This window comes from Pezoporus wallicus, unplaced genomic scaffold (assembly GCF_028554395.1).
Source record: "Pezoporus wallicus isolate ANWC-B61680 ecotype Strahan unplaced genomic scaffold, APGP_CSIRO_Pwel_v1 contig_7787, whole genome shotgun sequence".
NCBI classification, from domain to species: Eukaryota; Metazoa; Chordata; class Aves; order Psittaciformes; family Psittacidae; genus Pezoporus; species Pezoporus wallicus.
The window spans coordinates 77,932-100,203 of record NW_026639382.1 but is presented as its reverse complement, the minus strand read 5'-3'; the positions used below and the strand labels follow the sequence as shown (position 1 = coordinate 100,203).

Genomic DNA, 22,272 nt, shown 5'->3' with positions numbered 1-22,272 from the left:
TCTCCTACCAGGCCAAACACTTGTGCAACAGGCTCCTGCGGGACAGGGAGGTGCTGAAACTCTCATGTTCCCACCCCAGGGGATGGGACTCACTGCAGGCTGCTTCCTCCAGGTTCCTGCTAGGCTTTCTGCAGCTAGCAGAGGACACAGAGGGCTGGAGAAGGCCTCCTAGCAGCCACTTCTGTTGGAAGCAGCTTGTTTTTAACAGCACGTTGGCATCTCTTTATAGACTCCTTGCACCACTGCAAGAAAACAGAATTAAACAAAATGCCTTTTGCAGTCTGCTGACTTAAGAGAGACTTGAAGAGACAACATGGGGCATTCTGGAGGGCAAAGGACTCACGGGTCGGGTTAAATCTATGCTCTGGAAAGAAAGCTCATGTTCTAAAACAGGAACAAGGCCAGGAGGATCCAGGCACTAAAAATACCCACGAAGTCATGCTGCCTGTCCCTGGGAACTTGACTGCCTTGCCTGGAAAAGGGCCTCCTGGAGCACAGGGCCAGCCGGGGTGGGCAGCACGGAGCCACCTCCCTGCCATCGGAGGGATCCAGGAGCAAAGACACGGAGCTCACGGGACTCGGATAACACGGGTGCTGTGTTCATAGACTTGGCAATCCCAGAGCCAGGTCAGACAACAGGAGGTGGCCATGCCATGCAACACCAATGAAGCTTACTCTTGCTGTCGCTGTGGGGAACAGGGCAGCTTTCCATGAGCATATCTTGGATTGACACCCAGAAGGACAGGGAACCCCCCCCCTGTCTCAGACATTTCAGGGGTGACACCAGTTAGATATGGGGTTTTACCTGTACTCAGACTTGTCTGCTTTCCCTTTCCAGTCACTGCAGCCTTTCACCACAAGGACGGATAAAGCTTTGAAGCAAGAAAGTGCACATTAGTGATTCTTATTTTTCCTCCCTTTGGTTACACTTACACTTTGGCATAAGCTGAACAGGATCCTATAGATGTCATGGCAGGTTTTAATATCGAAACATAAGCATTGCACAGACTGGAGGAGTCACAAAGTACACACATATATGTACTAACTAACCTCTGCCTAACCCCAGTCTCCTGCTAATTCACCTGTGTGTGCCCCTTCCTACACAAGCTAACGCTTGTTCAGCCTTTCAAAGCCAAGTGCAACCCTGGAGCACAGGGAACGGCTGAGGGACCTGGGGGGACCTGGAAAAGAGAAGGCTCGGGGGGACCTGATGGCTCCCTACAAGTGCCTGACAGGAGGATGGAGCCAGGAGGGGCTGGGCTCTGCTCCCAAGGAACAAGGGATGGGACAAGAGGAAACGGCCTCAAGCTGCCCCAGGGCAGGTTTAGATGGAGCTGAGGAACAATTCCTGCCCCAGAGGGTGCTCAGGCATTGGAACAGGGCAGGGCTGCAGTCACCGTCCCTGCAAGTGCTCACACAGCGTGGAGACGAGGCCTCAGTGCCACGGGTTAGGGGTGGCCTTGGCAGGGCTGGGGTAAGGGTTGGACTGGATGAGCTTAAAGGGCTTTTCCAAGCTCACTGATCCTGTGATTCCGTGTGTGCCTCCCTACTGAACAAAGCACAAGAATGAACAAATACAAATGCCTGAGGGTGCAGGACCCCAGCCTGGTTCGGGCTGGAATGGGCCTTAAAGCTCCTCCAGTTCCAACACCTTCCACTAGAGCAGCTTGCTCCAAGCCCCTGTGTCCAACCTGCCCTTGAACACTGCCAGGGATGGGGCAGCCACAGCTTCTCTGGGCACCCTGTGCCAGCGCCTCAGCACCCTCACACGGTTGAACCCCTCCCCAGTGCCTGCTCTAAACACATCCAACCACCCCGTACCGCAGCACCGCGCCACACCGCACCGGGCCTCCCCACCGCCCGCCATCACCGACCGCGCTGAGGCTCGGCACCGCCGTTCCCGTGAGCCCCCGCTCCTCTCGCGAGATCTTCTGGCAGCGCAGCCGGCCCCTTCCCTGCCCGCTCTCCCTTCCGGGCGGCATGGCGGCGGTGCGGCGGGCGGTGAGTACCGCGGGCCGCCATCGGCAGCCATCCGCGGGCACGGCGGTCCCGGGCGGCGCGGGGACAGCGGGGGGACGAGCGGGGCGCTCCTGCGCGCTGCCGGTAATGGCGATTGCGGGGCGGCGGCGCCTTGAGAGCTGCCTGTGGGGACGTAATGGGGCGCCCCCCCCCCCCCCGCTGTGGTGGGTGAGGGCGGCAGGGCCGGGCTCCGGCCCGCTCCGTGCGGGGATGCTCCTGGCCCGGGCGCTGCCCCACCACGCTCATCCCGGTTCTACCCCGTGGGAGGGTGTTTAATAGAGCACCGGTATAACTCAGCCCGCGCCTTGCCACCGGTACAGCGTCAGGGCTTGCCTTTAAGCACCCTGCAAGCGGCGAGCTTGAGCGAGCAGGGCCATCATTCCCATTGCGCTTGGTCCGGAGGGAGGCAGACGCAGAGCCAAGAACTGGCTTGGGGTGGACCTGTGTGGGCCAGGTTTTAGCTGCCCTGGAAGCTGAGCTAGTGATGATACAAGTTATCCCTGTCTGAAATTGATCTTTCCTCTGTGGAAGGTTACCTCTGAGGCTCAGCACTAAATACACAGAGGTAAAGGGATGGTGTGTTGTATGAGCTGACTGGCTCCTTCCTCTTTCAGCGTGTGGCAGGGTGCAAAGCCAGGGTGAAAACACTCACCTGCTTAGGAAGCTGATTCCTTCACTGGACCAACACTAAACCTGCACCATGGTAAGAAACAGCAGTCTCGTCTTGTAGTGTGGGTTTTGCCTCTCACTGGGCTGTGGAAACAGCACTGTGCTGTGTCAGATGATAGCCCATATGTCCTTGGGGCTACTGGTAGGAGGGATAAAAGCCCGATGCTTGATTAATGTAATTAAGCCAATGAAGGCTGTAGCTTTGTTGCAGCTGGCACCTGACTGGAGCTCTCTGCTGCCATGGAGCACAACTTGACAGGCAGCCCCGAATGAATGGGAATTTGACTGGTGCTGGTGCCCAGTAGAGCAGCTGCTTGTCAGCGTGGTCAAAGATGAGCAGGAGTAGAAAGGATTAGGAGGGATTGGATGACAGCCCATTATGGAGACACCTGACACAGCTCATCTCATAACTGTATTTGTGCAGCGGTAGACCCAGTGAAAGGATAATTGTTCTGTTTGCCTACCCGAAGGTGCACTGAGACAGTTTCAAACCTGTATCAGGTTGCTGGGCATGGGGACGTGCAGTTCTCATGCACCAAAGGGTCGTCCTAGCAAGGGCACACCCTGAAGAATCCTTCCCCAGCAGGGTTGTGTCTGCTTGGATGTATTGATCAAGTAGACTCAGAGACACTTTACATCCAAAAGGAGGGGATTATTCTTGCGTTTAAGGAGGGAGTTGGATTAAGGTGTTTATGATGGTGAGGAGGATGTCTGCTTGAGGTGGCTAAAAAGGATCTAAACCATTGAAGTCACAGGGTTAGTGTGGGTTTTATTAATAAGAAGGATTTACATAGCATCCATGTCCCAGAGTTTCTTGTCTGAGTGACACAATGCACTGGCAAACGTGTTCCTTTGTCTCTGAGGGACAGGTTTCTGCTGTGCTGAGTTTGAGAGACAAAATTTGCCTCTGAATGGAAACCTTCCTGTCTTTAATTCCTGCTCTGTGACCCAGTGTGAAATGCTGTTGCTAACAGTGCTCAATAAAACTTGTATTTAGGAGGAAATCATCCTGCAGAGGCCTGGGGCTGTACTGCTGCCCAAAGACAGCTTTGGCAAGAGAGCAAGTCGGGCTTCAGACTGGTAAGAGAATGCTTTGGTATTGCGTGCTGCTGGGTTTTGATGTGTGTGTGGGCAGCACGAGTCATTGCTGAGCAGACTGTCTTTGAATGCTTACCAGGAAAAATACTAGTCATCAGGAAAAACACTGGGGCAGCATCTGGATGTCTTTGTATGGAATTGTATAGAACTTAAGGAGTTCATACAGCCAAGGGCAGGAGAGAAACCAAGCCTGTGATGTGTCGTTATCCCTGTCCGACGTCTCGGCTGTGAGGGAGAAAACTGTCCACTGAGGCTTATGTCCCCTCAACACGTCTAGCAAAGATTCCCAGCGGCAGGAGTGGTACCAGTAGGGCAGAAGCATCTCTCCCATTCATGCCCTGGTGATGCACAAGTTCTGTCCCAGACTCACAGGCTCGCTAGTACAGCAAGGCTCAGGACAGGAAGTAACTGCTGTTGCCACAGCACAGATTAGATCTGTGAAGAGCTTTTAAGCTGCTTCAACCGGGGAGGCACAGCAGCAGGTTGAAGGGCAGGTAAGAAATGTGGCTTTCTCTCACCTAATGTACAGTCATGGAACACCCAGGCTGTAGCAGCACTTTGTCTCCAGGTAGCTGACAGCTCCATTCTGCTAAATAATTTCATGCTTTATTTAACAAGTTTGTATTTGTTTGCAGAAGATCAGTAACACTTCCTGACAGGCTGAGCCAACAGAGGTGACAGTGGACTTCCTTAACAACCAAGGTTGGTGTGCAGGACGTGAGGGAATGGTGCTACAAACCAACAGTCAGTGATTGCTCTGTCAGTACTGCTGTGTTCAGGTGGGACCAGTCACTGGGAAGAGCATGTGGGGCTTTTGGCTTCCAAGGAGGAAGGGGGGGAAAAGTGCTTTGAGAAAAAGGAATGGTTTCAGAGCAAAGTATTTCTAGGAAAGCAGTTACAGCATTGCTTTGTGGTGTCTCCCAACTCTAGAAGCAGCAGAAGGAAGATGGTTCTGGAGCAGATTTCACAAATGGCCATTGAGAGACCGTTGGAAACAGGGTGAAATGGCCACCAGTGTGTAACTGCAGGCTTCTCCTCACTGCAGCCCCATCGTGGGTAAGTTCCCAGTAAAGCCAAAGAGGATTTGGGTGCTAGTGCCATTGGCTATGGGGGGAGCAGTTTTGTCTCCTGAATGCTGAACTGTTGATTACTGCAGATGAGGAGCTCTTCAGCTGACAGTTGCTCTGCTCTGACACTGTCTTTTCTCACCTAGGACCCGATCTGCAGCTGGCAGGAGGAAGAAGTGCTTCCCTGCTGTTTGCTGTTCCGGAATAAAACAGGTTGTGGAAAATCAGAGTTGAAGTTTGGTTATTTTTGTCAAGGTTATCTACTTAAGCAGAAAGGGTTTGGAGCAGGGAGAAAGGATTTGGGGTTAAAACCCTTTCAGAAATGCAAGCAGTTGTGAGTTTACTCTTACAGCAAAACCTGCTCTTCCCCAATACCTCAAGACTTCAGTGCCTGCAGACGTTGGAAAAGCGCTTCATGATAGCAGGAACTGCTGGGAAACATAGGAAAAGCAGTGTGACAAAATGACTTGCAGCTAAGCCAGGTCTGATGACAGAAATGGCTCTTGTATTCTGCTTGGAAGCTTGAAGATGAGGAAGAAGAGGAGAGAGGCAGTAGCAGAATCATACAACAGTTAGGGTTGGAAAGGACCTTAAGATCAACCAGTTCCAGCCCCTTTGCCATGGGCAGGGACACCTCACACTAAACCATGTCACCCAAGGCTCTGTCCAACCTGGCCTTGAACACCGCCAGGGATGGAGCATTCACAACTTCCCTGGGCAATCCATTCCAGTGCCTCACCACCCTCACAGTAAAGAACTTCTTCCTTATATCCAATCTAAACTTCCCCTGTTTTTGAACCCGTTACCCATTGTCCTGTCACTACAGTCCCTAATGAATAGTCCATCCCCAGCATCCCTATAGCCCCTCTTCAGACACTGGAAGCTGCTCTGAGGTCTCCACGCAGCCTTCTCCATGCTGAACAGCCCCAACTTTCTCAGCCTGTCTTCATCAATAGTAGAACCATAGGGTTCCTTGTCTGGTCAAATGGAGTGTATTTGGGGCAGGGTACACAGAGCTTGGAAACCCCTTTTGGAAAGGAAAAAGGAATTGCAGTTCCTGATGTGCACAAAGAGCTCTTCCCATGAGCTGGATGGGATTCCTGGCAGGAATCTGCACCGGGACCGCTCATTTGTAAAACCTCTTTTTGCCCTGTGTGTCAAGGCACTGCCATGGTCCAAGTCACCTCCCTGGGCTTTGCTGAGGTTTGCCCGAGCTGGTTTAGGGAGGCTTTGGTGCTGTCCTGGTCAGGTGATGTGAGGATCAGGTTTGTTCTTGTCATGCAAGAGGTTTTGCTGAGTGCTTGTGAATAAAAAACAGGCCTGACAGGCTGCCTTGGTACTGTTGAGAGGTGGCTCCCATGCAAACAAAGGTTAATTTGAGATCTGGGAACACAAGATAGGTTCCAGGCTTGAGATTACATCTGAATTGGAAGCCAACCTTCTGTACTGCTCCTTTGAACTGGCTGAAATCAGCCTGCTGTGAGCTCGAGGGGGTTTTGAGGTTCCCTGGCTCACAGCCTGCCTATCTCTTGCCATCTCTGCCGTGAATTGTTCTCTTCAGCTGATGCACAGCACGGAGCATCCCAAGTGGAAAAAGGCTGCTCCCATAGATCCAACACAGCCATCCACCTAGGGCTCCAGGGATTAACCCTGGAGGGGGAGTGGCCCCATTGCTGTGACTGGGGCTATTCCCCAGCCAAAGGCTCACTGCTGCATGCTACAGCCCTTTTGCTGTGGGAGGCAGAGGCCTCACCCCCTCATAGAAACAACAGAAACAGGCATAAAAGAACAGTCAGCATTTATGTCGTTACAGAGTGGGAAAGTCTGGTCACGCCACCCCCTCTGCAGTGCCCCATCAACACTGGCTGCAGCAGCCTCCCCAGAGGGTCTTCCTTAGCACTGCCTTACATGGGATGGCTGATGGGTTCCAAACCATCATCCCCTTGGGCTTTTGGGGAGGAGTAACGATCACTCAGGGTCCATCACCCAACTGGCTTGGGGCTGCCTCCTCCCTTGGAGGGCACCGCATGGTCCCCATGGAAGGAATCCCCACCAAACCCACTCCCCTGCACACGTGGGCTGCAGGCCCACTCTCAGTTCCAGGATGCTCAAAGTCCAGCTGTGTTTGTGATGTCCCAGCTGAGCTGCAGTAACCCTACTCACAGCTGATGGCTTTGAAGCCTTGCTTGAAAACACCACGAGCTGGAGAAGGGCAAAATGACAGGGCACACTGTGTGTCTGTTGCAGGAGAGGGCAGCCAAGCCAAGTCTTTCCTGCTGGTCATGGAGGCAAACAGATCCTTCTGGACAGCAGCACCGCAATCCAGAGCTGTCTGGAGATGGGGCTTCCTGCAGCCTGGAGGGAGATGCTCTCCAAGCACACCATGTTCAAGTTGCTGAGATGATCCAGTCACCACTCCAAGGATCCATCACACCTGTTGTGGTCTCACTGTGGTGATGAGCATTTGAGCTGGAGCATGATGGTGAAGGGTGTTTTCCAGCCATAGGTACACATCTCCAGCATCTTCTTCCACCATCACCCTGAACCTCACAGGGGCCAGTGCTGCCCCACATCCATGTTCATGGGGCTGGAAGGTCACAACCACGTGCCACGGTGTTTCTTGGTGCCCCAAAGGCCACATACAATCACACTGAGCCATGAAACGTTGTTGGAGATCCCGGAGGATCCTCTACCAGCTTCAGCTTGCTCCTCACCATCGTACCACTGCCGGCTGCGGTGCAGCGGGGCTGCTCCCTGGGCTGGCTGGGCAGAGCCCTCCGGAGGGAGAAGGTGGCCTTCAGGGAAGAGGAAAAGAGCCACAGGAGTCCTTGAACTTGCCCCTGTGGGCAGCTGCCCAGCCTCACCGCTGGTACAGGGTCATGATCCCTGCTCGGTGCAGGCTCCTCCAGAGAGCCGCCTCCAGCATCATGTCATGGTTGGCATAAAACACCAAGGGTTTCTTCTCCACCTCGTAGTAGTGGTCTGAGAACTGCTCGTAGTTGGTGGTGATGAACCCATAGGCACTGACCTGCGGGGAGGGAGGTGGGACAGAAAGAACAGGGTCAGGGCTCCCTTGGACGGGGACATGGGGTGGACAGGCCGGTCCCCACCATAAGCTTGCAGCAGCTCCTCAAAGCCCCCCCACAATTACAGGGGGAATCCCTGTGCCCCTGTACCTGGTCGCAGGTGTGGAGCGCGGTGAGGAGCATGAGGGCACCGGTGCTGGGCATGTAGAGCGACCCATAGCGCGTGTCCAGCAGCTCCGACCGCAGGAACCTGCCGGAGCACACAGCACATCAGGGGGTGCTGAAGCCACGAGAGCCAGCAGCCCCCTGCCAGCCTCCAGCATGTGCCCAGTGAGGCAGGAGCACTGAATGAGCTGCAAGGGCTCGTGTGGATTCACTGATGACTGCTACTAGGGTTCAGCTCATTTGCTGCAGGCACCTCTCTGCTGTTTGACATCGCCTCAACGCAGGTGCCTGCTTTCATCCAAGGTAGGAAAGGACAATCCCTGTGGGACCCACCTCTGCTCTTGTTAGAGTAAGTAAAAAATTAGGTCATTCTGGGAGCTGCTGCGAGGGCTGGAGCAGCTCTGCTCTGGAGCCAGGCTGAGAGAGCTGGGCTGGGTCAGCCTGGAGAAGAGAAGGCTCCTGAAGGGGAGACCTGAGAGCAGCTCCAGTGCCTGAAGGGGCTGCAGGAAAGCTGGAGAGGGACTTGGGACAAGGGATGTAGGGACAGGCCAAGGGGAATGGCTTTAACCTGCCAGAGGGGAGACTGAGATGAGCTCTTAGGCAGAAGCTCTTCCCTGTGAGGGTGCTGAGGCGCTGGCACAGGGTGCCCAGAGAAGCTGTGGCTGCCCCATCCCTGGCAGTGTTCAAGGGCAGGTTGGACACAGGGGCTTGGAGCAAGCTGCTCTAGTGGAAGGGGTCCCTGCCCGTGGCAGGGGTTGGAGCTGGAGGAGCTTTAAGGTCCCTTTAACCCAAACCAGTCTGGGATTGTATGAAATGGGAGGCAAGGCACAGCGAGGTGTAGGAGGGAATGTGAGCTGTGCTGCAGTGGATTGGAATGGCAGGGGAGGGATGCCACTGCCTTGTTTGCAGAACACAGGGTGGAGGTGATCCCAGTGCCTGGGGGGAACTGGGATTGTGCTTTGATGCTGGGCACCACTGGTCTGCACTGGGGAGAGCAGTGGCAGGATAGAGCCGGTCTGAGCCCACCACCCTCACCTGCACCCTCACCTGGTTGTCAGGTACTGCAAGAAATCTGGATGCAGCAGCTTGAACTTCTCAGCAGATGCCTCCGGTCCAAAATACTTGTGTGGCCTGCGCAGGGCGAGGAGAGCGGCAGAGCTCGTGTCACGGGAGCCCTGCGGCTACTTGGGGTTTATCCCACCAGGGGCAGATGAGGTGAGGACAGGCAAGTCCTGCTCCCTCCACTGCATCACCGGAGGTGCTGGGGGGAACTTGGGGGCTACTCACTCATCCCCTTTGTCCGAGCCCTCTGGGACCGGGCTGCCCTGGATGGCCGATTTCAGCATGATGTAGTCACGGGCATCCGAGGGGATGAAGATGTACTTCAGGTCCTGCAGCGGGGACACAGCTGTGGCACCTGGGGGGCCCTTGGGGCACTGCCCAACCAGCAGGACAAGGACTGAGGGCTCTGGAGATGGGGAGCCCTGAGGTACAATTAGGGGTCACCTCCTCCCCAGCAAGCCCTCTGGCCTCACCTTGCCCTGGGGTATCTGGGTGAAGCCGTACTCCTCGTAGGCGATGAGGGAGTTCTTCATGGTGTTCACCGTGAAGCCATAGAAGGAGATCTTGGTGCCAACATCCTCCTCGAAGCCTTTGATGACGGCCCCGTTGAGCCTGGGGGAAGAGCACAGGATGCATGCCCAGGGCTGGCCCTTCCCCAGCACCACGGCCCCATCCTGCCCAGCCCCATCCTCACCTGAAGACCAGGTCGTGCGCATCGATGGCCGTGCCCTGCCGCGAGCCATTGAGGATGCCGCCGTTGCCCACCACGGCGCAGCGCACGCAGCCCCCGGGGACGCCGTCCCTGTCGAAGAGGCGCCTGTTGGCCGAGGTGTTGAGGAGCCGGAGGGTGCTGTCCACCACTGGAACAGAGCAGGATGGGGCCGGTCAGTGGGAAAAGGTGCGGATCAGCCCCGTGAGCACCCGCACGCTTTGGTGTGAGACACAGGCAGGGGTGAGCTGGTGCAAGGGCACATCCGGGGGCAGCACAAGGTGAGGTGAGTGGTCTGCAGGTGGGATGGGATGGGATGGGATGGGATGGGGGGACACCAGCCAGTCCCTCCTCTCCCAGGCTTTGTGCCCCAGCCCCACACTCAAAGCCTGCTCCAACCAGCAGCACAGGGATGCATCCAGACATCTCCAGCCCTGCGGACGCTGCTGCCTGCCCCGGCCACGTCCCTTCCTGACAATGTCTCCTTGCAACTGCCCCCGGTTCACTCCCTCCCGCTGTCCCCAGCACTTCCCAGCGCAGGGATTGAAGCCAGCGGCTGCCGGGGAGAGCAAGGAGTGGGTTTGGGGTGGGAAGGGAAACAATCTCCCTCCAGCACAATGGGCCGGGTTGTCCGAGCTCCCCCGGCCCCAGTTAATAACGGAGCACACACTGGAGCTTTTATTCCAGGAAATGTCACAAGATGCAGGCAGTGGCATTTGCACACCCACGTCCTGCGCCCGGGAGCAGGAGTGGGAACAGATCAGGGTCCCTGCAGGGCTCCTCTCCCTTCTGCTGGGCTCCCTGCACCCCTTTAACCACCCCACACCCTCCCATCGCCCCCTAACCCCATCCCCATCTGCTGCCCCCCCATCCCGCCTGGCTCCCTACCTGTGTGGGACAAGCCCTGCCAGCCGTAGGGGACGTGCCGTGCCTTCAGCCTGTCCCAGGTGTCCGGGGTGAAGTGCTGGTCCCACATCAGCACCGGGCTCTCGAAGCGGAAGATCTGCCCGAACTTGGGGTCTGCCTTTGCTCTGCTCATCACCGAGTGGAGGCACGCGCTCGGCTGGGGGGGAGCAGGACCCTGGGTCAGTCTCCAGCCTGGGTCTGCCGTCCCTTGGACATCTCTGCCCCTCAGCAGACACCGAGGGGAGGGCAAACCCAGGGGCAGAAGTGCTCGTGGTCCATCAGATGTCCGGGGTCACCCAGGCAGGGCACTGCCTCACACCTTGGCTTCCCACTGTGAAACACCCCTTGGTACCCAGCTCACCGGGGCTGGGAGGACCAGGGCTTGCAGAGCCACCGGGGAGCATGAGCCTCATGACAGAGCAGTGTGGACACCCTGCTGAAGGCCTCTGCTGTATAAGATCAGCCCCCGTGCCCAAGACCAGAGCCTGGGTCCATCCATCCTCATGGCTTTCCAGCCTGGGCTGGTAGCAGCGAGTGATGCTGGCTCCGGCCTCCACACTGAGGAATTGCTCAGGGAGATGCTGCAGCCGCCATAGGGAGGCCTGGGGAGACCCATGTGCATGGATGGAGGTCACCACACACACAAAACCCCTGCCAGACAGCGCTGCACATCCTCTGCTTCCCCACATGGATCTTCAACCCACAGCGCCCGGCAAGGGGGGGCACCGGGGTCACTGTACCCGTGGCAGGGGTTGGAGCGGGATGACCGTGTGGTCCTTTCCAGCCCAGCCCGTGCCGTGACTCCGTGGTTACCTGCTTCCTGCTGGGCTTGGGCTCCTGCAGCGCTGCGGTGGGAGGCTTGAAGGGCTTCGAGCCCCCTCCAAGGGCCCGGCGCGATGCCCCCGGTGGAGCCAGGACCAGCGGCTCCGGCTGCAGGAGGCTGCGGGAAGGAGGTGGGGGGGGGATCAGCCGGGAGCACCCCGAGACCCCCCCCAGGTGTGAGATCCATGGGGCAGGACCACGTCACCTCCCTGCTCCCCAGCCCATCCCCGTGTCCTCCTGCAGAGGACTTGCAAAGGACAGGGTCTGTGCAGGCAGCGGCTGCCTTCTGCTGGCTCCCACTGCCGGGACCCCTATGGACCAGAACCTGCATCCCCTGGAGGGGGACCCTGCTGAGACCCCCGCGGCTCTCCCCCCACCATCCCACCCTTCCCAAGCCCAAAGACAACAGGGCTGGGACAAGCTGGGAGGTGGGGGACTGGAGAAGCAATCGATAACTGGAGTCTGGAGGCTCTTGGGGTGTGTGGGACCCTTTGCCACGGGGCCAGCTGAGGAATGCTGAGGGACAGAGGCAGAGGGTTCCCTCCATAGGATATCGGGGTGCCCTGAGCCAGGCAGAGCAGCCCCAGCCCCAGGGGGATGTGGGGCTGGGGCCGGGCAGGGTCAGAGCCTGGCGGGCAGGAGGTGGGAGCCCACCGGAGGGGAACAGGCTCCCATTCATCCCCGCACACAAGAGCCCTTCAGAGCCCCCCGGTGCCGGCAGGGGCAGGTGCCCAGGCCAGAACCTGGGGGCATTGTGGTGGAGACAAGGGCCCCTTGTCCTGGGAGCTCCGCCTGCGGCACTGGGACAGGTAGGGGCAGGTGGGGAGCGGAGCGCGGCAGCGTTGGGTTTCCATGGCCAGCACAGCCCCTGTCAGCACCAGCGGCACCCACAGCCCTGCCCAGGAGGGCATCCAGGCTCGTTCGCCACCCAAACCCTGCTCCGTGCCACGGGCTATGGCCGGACACAGGGGACAGCCCAGAGCCTGGCTGGGGCTGGAGCATCTCCCCAGGCATGGACCCGGTGAACCCCCCCTGCAGCCCTGACCCGGCTCAGGAGCAGCAGCACAAGAGGGACCTGGAGCTGCTCGAGTGGGTCCAGAGGAGGCCATGGAGCTGCTGCGAGGGCTGGAGCAGCTCTGCTCTGGAGCCAGGCTGAGAGAGCTGGGCTGGGGCAGCCTGGAGAAGAGAAGGCTCCTGAAGGGGAGACCTGAGAGCAGCTCCAGTGCCTGAAGGGGCTGCAGGAAAGCTGGAGAGGGGCTTGGGACAAGGGATGTAGGGACAGGCCAAGGGGAATGGCTTTAACCTGCCAGAGGGGAGACTGAGCTGAGCTCTTAGGCAGAAGCTCTTCCCTGTGAGGGTGCTGAGGCGCTGGCACAGGGTGCCCAGAGAAGCTGTGGCTGCCCCATCCCTGGCAGTGCTCAAGGGCAGGTTGGACACAGGGGCTTGGAGCAAGCTGCTCTAGTGGAAGGTGTCCCTGCCTGTGGCAGGGGTTGGAGCTGGAGGAGCTTTAAGGTCCCTTCCTATACAAACCACCCCGAGACTGATTCTATGATTTAGTCCCAGCTCCCTCTTTGCACCATCCCAGAACACCCAGCTCTGGACAGGCGATGCAGAGGGTGCAGGTGTCCCTGCGCAGAGGCTGGGCATGGCCAGTGCAGCTCTTTCAATCAAACCATCTTGCCATGAAAAGGCATCTCCCCAGCAGGAACCGCTGTCCTGCAGAGCACACACATGCTCCAGCCCAGGGCCAGGGTCCCCAGCTTAGCCCTGCCCCATGGCCACATCCTGCCCTCTAAGCACAAGCAAGGAGCCCTCCTGCTGTGCGCAGTGTAGAGGTGCTGGCACCAGAGCTCACCCCAGCACAGGGAGAGCCCCCAGCTCATCCCTGAGGCTCATCCAGGAGCACTGGAGCTGGCACAGAGGAGGGAGGACAAATCCCTGGAGAGGATCCATCAATGTGGGGCTGAACCACCCAGGCTGATGCTGGAACCGCTGCCTCCTGGTGTTACCAAACCACTGTGAGCATCTCAACAAGCCCAGCCTGAGCAAACCTGCCTGTTCCCGGCAGGATGGTGCTCAGCAAGGCTGGGCAAGGCCACCCAAAGGCTGCAGGAGCCCTCGTGATAACGCTGGAGGCTGCTCCTTCAGCCCAGCTCTGCCAGGTACAGCAGCACAGCACAGCACAGCCAAGCAAAGCTCCCCCATGCGAGAGTCCTGCAGCAGCTACAGGGGCATGGAGCTGCATCTCTCCGTGTGCTGCAGGACCCCAGGGAGCCCCCAGCCCTGCTGCCCTCCTCCATCACACACAGCCAGGATCATCAGGGGTTGCAAGGGAGCTCTGGAGATCCCTATGGCACCGGAGCTCCCATGGGCCTTGCCGGCAGGAGCCTATTGATGCACCAGCACCCAAGCGACAGACCAGGGACTGAAGAAACCTCCTTGCACCAAACCCTTCTTTGCCCCCTCACCTTTTGCCTGGCCATGGGGACACAGCCCATAGGAGCTGCTCCCCTCACTCTCCGTGCCCAGGAGCTGACACAAACAGCCCCTCCCACCCCATCACCTCCCCACCCCGTCCCCATCAGGCTCATGAGCCCCAGCTGCGCATCACTGCCCATCCCTGTGTCTTGCTTCACACCATTCCCTTCTCCTTCCCAGGACAATGCAAGACCCCGGTGCTGCCGGTGGAGGGTCCTGCTCTGCTGCCTGGGATGCCGGAGGCCCCCATCCACTGGGATCAACTTGGCACCTGCTGCTGTTTGATGGGTCCCACATCCAGCCACGGCCTCTCCCTCATTGCTCCGCGCGCTGCCCTGCGCCCGCATCCCAACTGCGGGTGCTGGAGCCAGGCCCCATCCTGGCCCTGCCAGGGCCCCCCTGTGCAGACGCAGCGGGTGAGCGGCTTTGACGTCAGGCGCCAGGATGTGGCGGAGCGCCTCGTGCCGCCGCGTTGACTCAGGCGGTGACAACGCTCCCGATGCCGATGCACAATGGGGCTGCGGGGCAGGAGTGGCCGCGGCTGCCGGGTCAGCACCGGGTCCGGCCAAGCCTGGGTGTGCTCTGCACCGCCGCGGCTTTCCCAGCTGACGTTTGCGGTCCTTGGCCGCCCCGCAGGCCTGGCAGATAACAGAGCTGAGCGCCCTGCGCACACAGCCCTGCCTTATCTTCAGCAAACAGGCCCAGGGCCCCGCAGAGCTCTTTGAGGGAGCAGGAGCAGCGACGTGAACCGGCTCTCGGGAGGGGGTTTGCTCCATCCCACCGCAAAGCGCCGGGCTCCAGAAAGCATCTTCCAGCAGCGCAGAGCCAGCGGCACCGGAGGCTGGGCAGAGCCCCGCAATCACCCGCAGGCGGTGCCAGCAGCTCGCTGGTGCTGTTCCGGAGATGGTTGGGGATGGAGGGGACAGGGCTGTGCCCAGCCGAACCCCGGGGCTCCAGGGATTTGGCTGCACGCCGCAGGGGGGTCGGGTCCGCAGGGACAGGGGCACTTCACCCATCTCCATAGGGCCTCAGTGCTGCCACCAGCTTTGTGCTGAAGCAGAGCACTGCCATGGGTGTCTGGCCATTGGGTGATTTGGTGCCAGCATCAGTGAGGGGTTCAGCTTCTTCCTGACCCCCTTCACTTCTCTGTGGCCCTGCATAGACACAGCTCACCCAAACCTCCTGGCCAGAACGTGACCTCCCCTGATGGTGTGAGGGTGGGAAGCGTGTGCTCTGTGCACATCAGTGCGTGACACAGCGGCTGTCCCAGCATCACCTCCTGTTCAGCCCCGCATCCCTCAGCCAGGCAGTGCTGATTTCCTCTGGTCCTGGTCCAGAGTGATTGTGGGCAGCGTGTTTGTAACCACAAACAGGATTTACTCTGGTTTGGGTCTTGCTTTAACAACTGAATTAAAGCCAAGAGTAAAAGCCCAGGAGAGCTTTGGAGCACACTTCAGCTCCCCGTTACCTTGCCCCAGGCTCCTCTCTGGGGCTGGAGGAGCTGACCCTCAAATCCCATCAGCTGTGGGGCAGGAGCTGGGCTGGTTCTGCAGTGGGGGACCCGGGGCTGGGGCAGGATCAGGCAGTGATAGGAACCTGCTCCCAGCACCCACCCCATGGGTCTCCTCCACACCCCGCTCCTGGGACGGACCACAGACCCTATGCCAGGGCACGGCTGGTTCCCATTCCCAGCTCCAGCATGGTCCTTGTGCACATCCTGCTGCCCCCATGGGCCTCAGGTTCCCCTCTCATGAGCTCTCATCAAGCTCTTTGCAAGGAGCTGCTCACACCCCAGCCCCAAGCACCAGCGCTGCTGCCACTGGCACCTCTGCTCAGCCAGCACAGCAAGGGGGGGAAACAGCAACCTCTGCCAGGGCTGCTGGGGTCCTGCTGCCGCGCAAGCCCGGTGGAGGGGGGATCCCTGCCCTGGGATGACAGGAAGGGGCAAGGAGAGCCCCAGCTCCCAGACAGGGAAGAGAGAGGAGCCTCTGGACCCTGCACAGGGCTGGCTCCGGTCCCCAAAGCATCCTCTGCTCCCGGGCAGCACCCAGGCGGCTGTGCTCTGCTGCACCCAGAGCACCCAGTGTGGAGGCGAGGGACACCCAAGGCACTCTCCTCGCACATCACCTGATGCTCGCAGGAGAGGAGGGCGGCCGAAGCTGCAGGGCAGGTGCTGTGCGGGCTCCCTCACCCCTGCTCAGCCACGCTCCCCAGGGCTCCCTGCGGGACCTCGGCACCGAGGAGACCCAAAAGGGTTTGGGGAGGCCGGGGATGCCCGGGAGGCCGGGGGATGCCCGGAGGCAGGGAGCACAAAGAGGGAGATGCACATCGCTGGGTTTGGGAGGTGCTGCAGCCCCTGGGAGTTTGCGAGGGGTCGGGTGAGCCCCAGGGATCGGTGCAGCTCCGTGGGGACCAAACCTGCCCCCGGATAACCGGCTCCGATCCTCACTCAGCCCAGTGGGGATGCAGAGGTTGCTGAAGGGGGTTCGATCCTGCTGGGGACTGAGCACCCGCAGCCACCCCTGCACCCAGCGGCGGTTCCTTTGCACTGCGATGGGATGAGCACACACGGGGACCCCCGCAGCCCCCCACGGCCCCGGGGTCCCGCTCTGGGCACCCCTGGGCTCGGAGATGCCCAGGACACCTTTGGGGAGGGGGGGGGGACGAGACAGAACCTGCTGCGAGCACATTTCCCACAGCAGCCATCAAGCGGGGGCACAGCGGGATAACCTGCACTAAAGGGCCCGCCCCAGCACCCCAACAGCACCCCAATGCCCCCTCCCCGTCCCAGTGCACGACTCCTCATCCACACATCCCGCCTCCCCTTCCCCTCCTTGCCTGGCCAGGATCCTCTGGCTGCTGGGCGACTCCACCGTAGCGTAGTAGTGACCGTAGAGGAGCAGGGAGGACGTTAACCCCGCCAGGAGCAGGAGGCAGAGCCGCTTCCAGTGCGGAGACCCCATCCCAGGCACCTCAACCGCGGGAGCAGCGCAGGATCCCTACAAACTTCCCGACCTCCTCCTCCTCTCGCAGCCCGGCTCCGTCCCGCACCTTGGAGCGGGCTGGGATCCTCCTGCGGAGGGAGGGAGCGAGCCGGAGGGAGGGAGGAGGCACCGGGCCGCCTGCTTCAGACTCGCGGCGAGAAAAAGCGCTTTTGAGCCGCTTTCTGTGCGCGCTAGGATTAAACATTTACTGACCCGGCAGCGAACCGGGCCCCTTTGTCTGCACCTCCCCACGCCGCCCCCGCCCGCTCCCCCAGCGCCCAGGGTTCCCCTTTCCATAACTTATTGTTGGGCTCCAGCACCGCTTCCACCCTGCGCAGCCACCGCCGGCTCCGGCTGGAGGCATCTGCTGCGGGTTAGCCCCTGGTAGAGGAGCTCCCGGGGGAAGCCGGGCTCCGGGGTGCAGGCAAAGGGGAGGAAAGAGGAGGGGGAACTGTTGTGGTGCTGCCGGATGGCTCCCTCCCGACGCGGTTTAGCAGCAAACAGAGCGGTTCAGGGCTTTGAGTTCAAGGGATGGGGATCGGGAACCCGCGTTTGGGGGATTTTGGGGAAATCCAAATGAAGCATTTTGGTGTTTTGGGGAAGGAAATGCTTCAGTTCCCTCTTGGTGAGAGAGTGTTTCGACATGGCTTTACTTGAACTCACCTAAACAAAGAGAGCAGCGCTGGGAACTAAAGGAGATGCATACCAAAGGAGATGCACACCAGAAGCTGCTCCGGCGGGGGAAGGGGCTCAGCAAGGAGAACGGGAGCTTTCACGGGCTCTGCAGTGATTTCAGGGCAGTGTTGGATGTTCAGGAAGCACCAGCCCAGGGGAGCAGCAGCGTGGTGAGCCCTGCTCCGTGCAATCCCTCTGTCCTGCACCCGCGGCTCCCTGCGCGCCCACCGCACATCACCCCGGGTGTCACCCACCTCCAGCCCCATCCCAAATACCCGCTGTAGTTATCCGGATCCAAGAACCCTTGGCCAGCCCCCATCCCTGCTCCCCTCGTGCACCCCCGGGCCAGCAGCGTTTTCCCAACCCTTCTCATCCCCTTGGATCCAGCAACACCCCGCTCCCATTCCTGCCTGCCCAGGCACGTTCCCGATGGTGCTGCTCCTTCCAAGGGAGGTAAAAGCAAGCAGCATTCCGCTCTGTGTCTGTGTTACTGCAGCTCCCACCATCGCCAGCCCTGGTCCTCTGGGAATTTTGGCTGTGCGTGGATGGCACCCACCGGATGCCCTGGTTCCATTGATGGCCGTGCTGTGATGTGACCACAGGAGCAGGTCTGCACCCCGAGGCTGGCAGCGCTGGCCTTGTCCCACCAGGAGAGCGGACATGGGACCGGGGTCACCACATGGGGCTGGTTTCAGAGCAGACGTGCAGGGATGAAGCTCTGCTGCTGCACAGGGAGCTGTGGGGAGCAGGCAAGGAGCAGGAGGGACAGGACAGACCAAACCAGCACCACTTGGGTGAAATCAGGTCTAAAGCTGAGCTGGAGCTACCCCTGCAGAAGGTCAGGCAGGGGAGGGAGTTAATGGGTAATCCAGAAGCAAAGGGCAGCTCTGGTGGGAGAGATGGATGGGGTTTGCCTCCACCAGCCAAGCCTGATCCCAGCCCATGGGGGCATCACAAGGCTCAGGTCCAGCAGAGCAGGGACAAGAGCCTGGGGCTGGGCTCAAAGGTCCCGCAGCCTGGAGCCTGTTCCCACCAGCGTGACTTGGGGGTTGCCCTTGTTTGCTCTGAGCTGATGGATTCGCTCCTCATGTGCAATTGATTCTGGCCCTTCATTAATCACAGCTAATTATTACCAACTGCTCCGGCGAGCCACGGGGGGGACCCTGCAAGGATTGGCGCTGGAGGTGGATGGTCAATGGTCCAGAGCAAGCCTGGGGAGAGTCAGGAATTTGCCTTTTGGAGCCATAGGCCAAGGGGAATGGCTTGAACCTCCCAGAGGGGAGATGGAGCTGAGCTCTTAGGCAGAAGCTCTTCCCTGTGAGGGTGCTGAGGCGCTGGCACAGGAGAGAAGGTGCCCCATCCCTGGCAGTGTTCAAGGCCAGGTTCACAGGGGCTGTGAGAGAAGCTGTGGCTGCCCCATCCCTGGCAGTGTTCAAGGCCAGGTTGGACCCAGGGGCTTGGAGCAAGCTGCTCTAGTGGAAGGTGTTGGAACTGGAGGAGCTTTAAGGTCCCTTCCAACAGAGACCCCTCCATGATCCAATCTGGCAGGATGCAGCCCCTGGGGCAAACTCACCCTTCAGTCCCCTCCTGCTCCCTCCCAAAGCAGGAGGGCTGTGGGGACAAGCCACGGGCTGAGGTAGCAGGCTGGGACCTTGTATGTGGTGACTCCTGTTGGCCCTGCTGGGGCCCAGCCTGGCTCTTACCACAGTGACGAGATGTGTGCGCATGGCAGAGCCGCTGGTCAGCCCTGGACCATGGACCAGGGCAAGATAAGCCCAACGCACAGCCAGGAGGCCATCCCATCTCCACCGGGCACAGGGCAAGCTGTGGGGCTCTGGGTTATGCCCTGGAGGGGTGCAGAGCTGGGAAACACCTTGGAGTAACCATGGTGCGGATCCAAACCGCTGCCTTCTCCCGTCTTGCTGGCTCAGCAGACAGGAGCTGATCCTGCCCTGCTCCGAGCAGGGTAAACAGTGCCTGAGGTGAGCTGAAACACAGGAGCCTCAAAAGCACATGGTCCAGGGGTCAGGGCAGGCTCTGTCCCCAAAGCACACAGCTGGGAGAGGGGACACTGAGCGAGCCCCTTGTCCACCCCTGCTGCAGGGAGGGAGGGATGGAGGGAGCCTTGGGATGCCCTCGGGACACAGCAAGGTCCTTTAGCAGCCCGAGGGCCAGGTCAGGCTGAGCTGAGAAAGCCCCACAGCCCACAGGGTGCTGCTGCTCAGCCTGGCAGAGGAGCCCCGGTACCACAGCCCCTGAGCAGGGGCACAAGGTGAGGTGCCCTGAGGTCACCTGGGGCTTTTTGACAACAAGGCCATGGGCTGCTCCTTTATCTTGTCCTCATGCCCCTATCATCAACCGTTTTTCTGGTCTGACTGCATTTCCCTGCTGCCACATCCCCAGCAAAGGGAGAAGGTGGACAAGGGGAGTGAGGAGGGTGAATGAACCCCCCACCCTGCCCCAAACATCTCTGTAAGCTGGGGAACATAAACGGCATCTGGGTTGTTTGTGACCTGGAGCAGGCACAGCCCCACAGCACCCAGTGAGGCAGGGCTGCTCCAGAGCGATTGCCTGGGAAGGAGCAAGGAGGGACAATCTGGATGTGCCACCACGGCACAAGGCTGCCTCGGAGCCCTGTGTGGCACCAGGCAGGGTTTGGTGGTGCCTGCCAGCACTAGCAGACACCCCAAGCCCTAGCACATGGTGTCCCCAGGCCTGGTCAGCCCAACCCCGCTCCCACATGTCCTCAGGGTGCATCCCGGTCCCCCAGCCCAGCAAGTCCCCATCTGCTTCCTCCTGCTCAGGCCCCAGCCAAGCAGCTACGTGCCTGTGCCCATGAGCAGGACACGGTCCCTGCATCTGCCAGCAGTGAGCAGTCCCAGCACACAAAGGGAAGAGGTGGAACCAAACACAAGCTCTGGCAGGAAGGTGACACGGTGAGCAGTGGATCTGGTCCCCACAACAGGGGGTATTTAGAGGCTGTTACCTCCTGGGGAGCCCCAGGAGGAGCCAGGCACGCTGTAACAGCCCTCACGGTACTCACCAACAGCTTCCCAATAAGTCAGGGCTGATGCAACAGCAGATTCCAGGCACCAGGTATCGTGGCCACACATGAGGAGGAGCCGCTGTGTCCGAGGCATGTCTCATGATGTCAGATCCCACGGCTGCTCCCTCCACTTGTGCTGCCTTCAGCACCACATCACATTGCACAAGCCGAGGCTGCAGCTTTGCAGCTGCAAGAGAGTGACATCTGTGGGTACCGAACTCCTCCTGTGCATGTCCCTGCATGCCCCAAGGAGCTCCCGGGCCATAATGCTATGGGCAGGCAGGTGTTATAAAGTGAAGGACACTGGGGGACAAGGGCGTGATGCAGGGTGGGCAGTGCAGGGCTGGGACAGCGCTGGGACACGGCCTGTGCCAAACCTGGACGTGCCAGATGCAGCAGGATGCTGACAGGTCCTGAACTGGAGCTGCCACCTGCTGGCACTGGGACAATAGTGCCTGCCAGCCACATGGACCTGCCTGGGCACATCTGGGGTGGCCCTGAACCATGGCACTGCCTCTGTTCAGCTGCTCAGAGGAGGCTGGGGCTGGTCTGGCATTGCAGCATTGCTGGGCCATTCCCCAGTCCTGAAACCCGGCTCTGTCCAAGGCTGCTCCAGCTCTTGCTGCTCTCCATAGGTTCTGCTGCACTGGTTTGTGCCAGCCCAGAACCTGGCTGGGAAATGCCACCTCCAAAGCCCCTCAACTGCTTAGGACCTGGCTGCAAAGTGGGGTGGCTCTGGTGGACTTGTGCTCCATGGGATGGGTATCCATGTGTGCCCTGTCAGCCCACGGTGGGACAGGATGCCTCGGTGCACTGGGACAGGAGCCAAGTGAGGATGGGCCGGGCAGGGCCAGGCCAGAGCTGCTTTTCTGGAGCCACAGAGGGTGTGGGTTTGAGCTTGCTGGGCAACCCCAGAGCACAGCAAAGGCCCTCCTCCAGCCAAGGTTATCCCTGGTACCATCTACCTGTGCTAGCTGCATGGGAGGAAAGCCTGGAGCAAACGGCCTCCTGGGAAAGCTTCCTTCCCTTGACTTTGGGAAGCCTCAGAGCTGGGCACTAGGGAAAAACCCAGGCTGGGGGCTGCCAGCCCCAGAGCCTCCTTGCCCACCATGATCCCTTTGCTCTGCAGGACTCAGCCCCATCCCGCTTTCCAGAGGAGCCAGAAACAAAAGAGAAGGAGGGGGAAGGGCCTAAGAGAAACTTCTTCCAACTTCTGGGGAAGAGAAAAGCCCCATTCAGGCAGGAAGAACAGTGTGGAGCTGGTCACTAAGCAACCCACAGCAATGTGGCTCAGCCCAGCCAAGGAGTGCTGGGCAGGGAGAGCCCGCAGGGCCTGGGGACAGGGGACACCGGTCACCACGAGGGGCTGAGACACCCCAAGCTCCTCGGTTGTCCTCAGTGGGCTCTGGGGGCTGCCCAGCCTCCATCAGGCTCCCCCTTCACAGGGAGGCTCTTTGCTCCCCAGATCTGCTCCAAAGCCCGTGGTTTCCCATGGATTTGGGGTTCACATGGGGCTACATCCACCATTCCCAACAGAAGCACAGTG

The 22,272-nt window shown here is 59.6% G+C and overlaps 1 protein-coding gene, 1 long non-coding RNA gene and 1 other non-coding gene across 3 annotated transcripts; 2 read left to right on the top strand and 1 right to left on the bottom strand.

Annotated features, from left to right (window-relative positions):
* The first annotated feature begins 1,975 nt into the window (after window positions 1-1,975).
* LOC130602071 (uncharacterized) lies at window positions 1,976-5,082 on the top strand. Its single transcript, XR_008972810.1, has 6 exons — window positions 1,976-2,001; window positions 2,634-2,722; window positions 3,686-3,768; window positions 4,422-4,488; window positions 4,717-4,842; window positions 5,000-5,082. It is a non-coding gene; the product is annotated as an uncharacterized LOC130602071 (long non-coding RNA).
* LOC130602072 (small nucleolar RNA R38) lies at window positions 2,493-2,568 on the top strand. The gene has a single exon (XR_008972812.1). It is a non-coding gene; the product is annotated as a small nucleolar RNA R38 (small nucleolar RNA).
* Window positions 5,083-6,682: 1,600 nt separating the features above from the next.
* Window positions 6,683-17,036, bottom strand: ST6GALNAC2 (ST6 N-acetylgalactosaminide alpha-2,6-sialyltransferase 2). The gene is made up of 9 exons (XM_057414614.1): window positions 16,860-17,036; window positions 11,535-11,661; window positions 10,704-10,878; window positions 9,801-9,966; window positions 9,580-9,718; window positions 9,332-9,435; window positions 9,092-9,175; window positions 8,030-8,129; window positions 6,683-7,881 (listed from the first exon to the last, which is right to left on the bottom strand). Exons 1-9 carry the CDS (start codon window positions 16,982-16,984, stop codon window positions 7,714-7,716), a joined length of 1,188 nt encoding a protein of 395 aa, XP_057270597.1. The 5' UTR covers window positions 16,985-17,036; the 3' UTR covers window positions 6,683-7,713.
* Between the last annotated feature and the right edge of the window lie 5,236 nt (window positions 17,037-22,272).

Bases quoted from the DNA above. Each gene is read 5' to 3' on its own strand.
- ST6GALNAC2 (XM_057414614.1), bottom strand. From the start codon at position 16,984: ATGGGGTCTCCGCACTGGAAGCGGCTCTGCCTCCTGCTCCTGGCGGGG. The intron at 10,879-11,534 runs GTAACCACGGAG...GCTCCCCCCCAG, and splicing joins CCAAGCCCAGCAGGAAGCAG to CCGAGCGCGTGCCTCCACTC. The intron at 9,176-9,331 runs GTGAGTAGCCCC...CGCCCTGCGCAG, and splicing joins GGCTCGGACAAAGGGGATGA to GCCACACAAGTATTTTGGAC.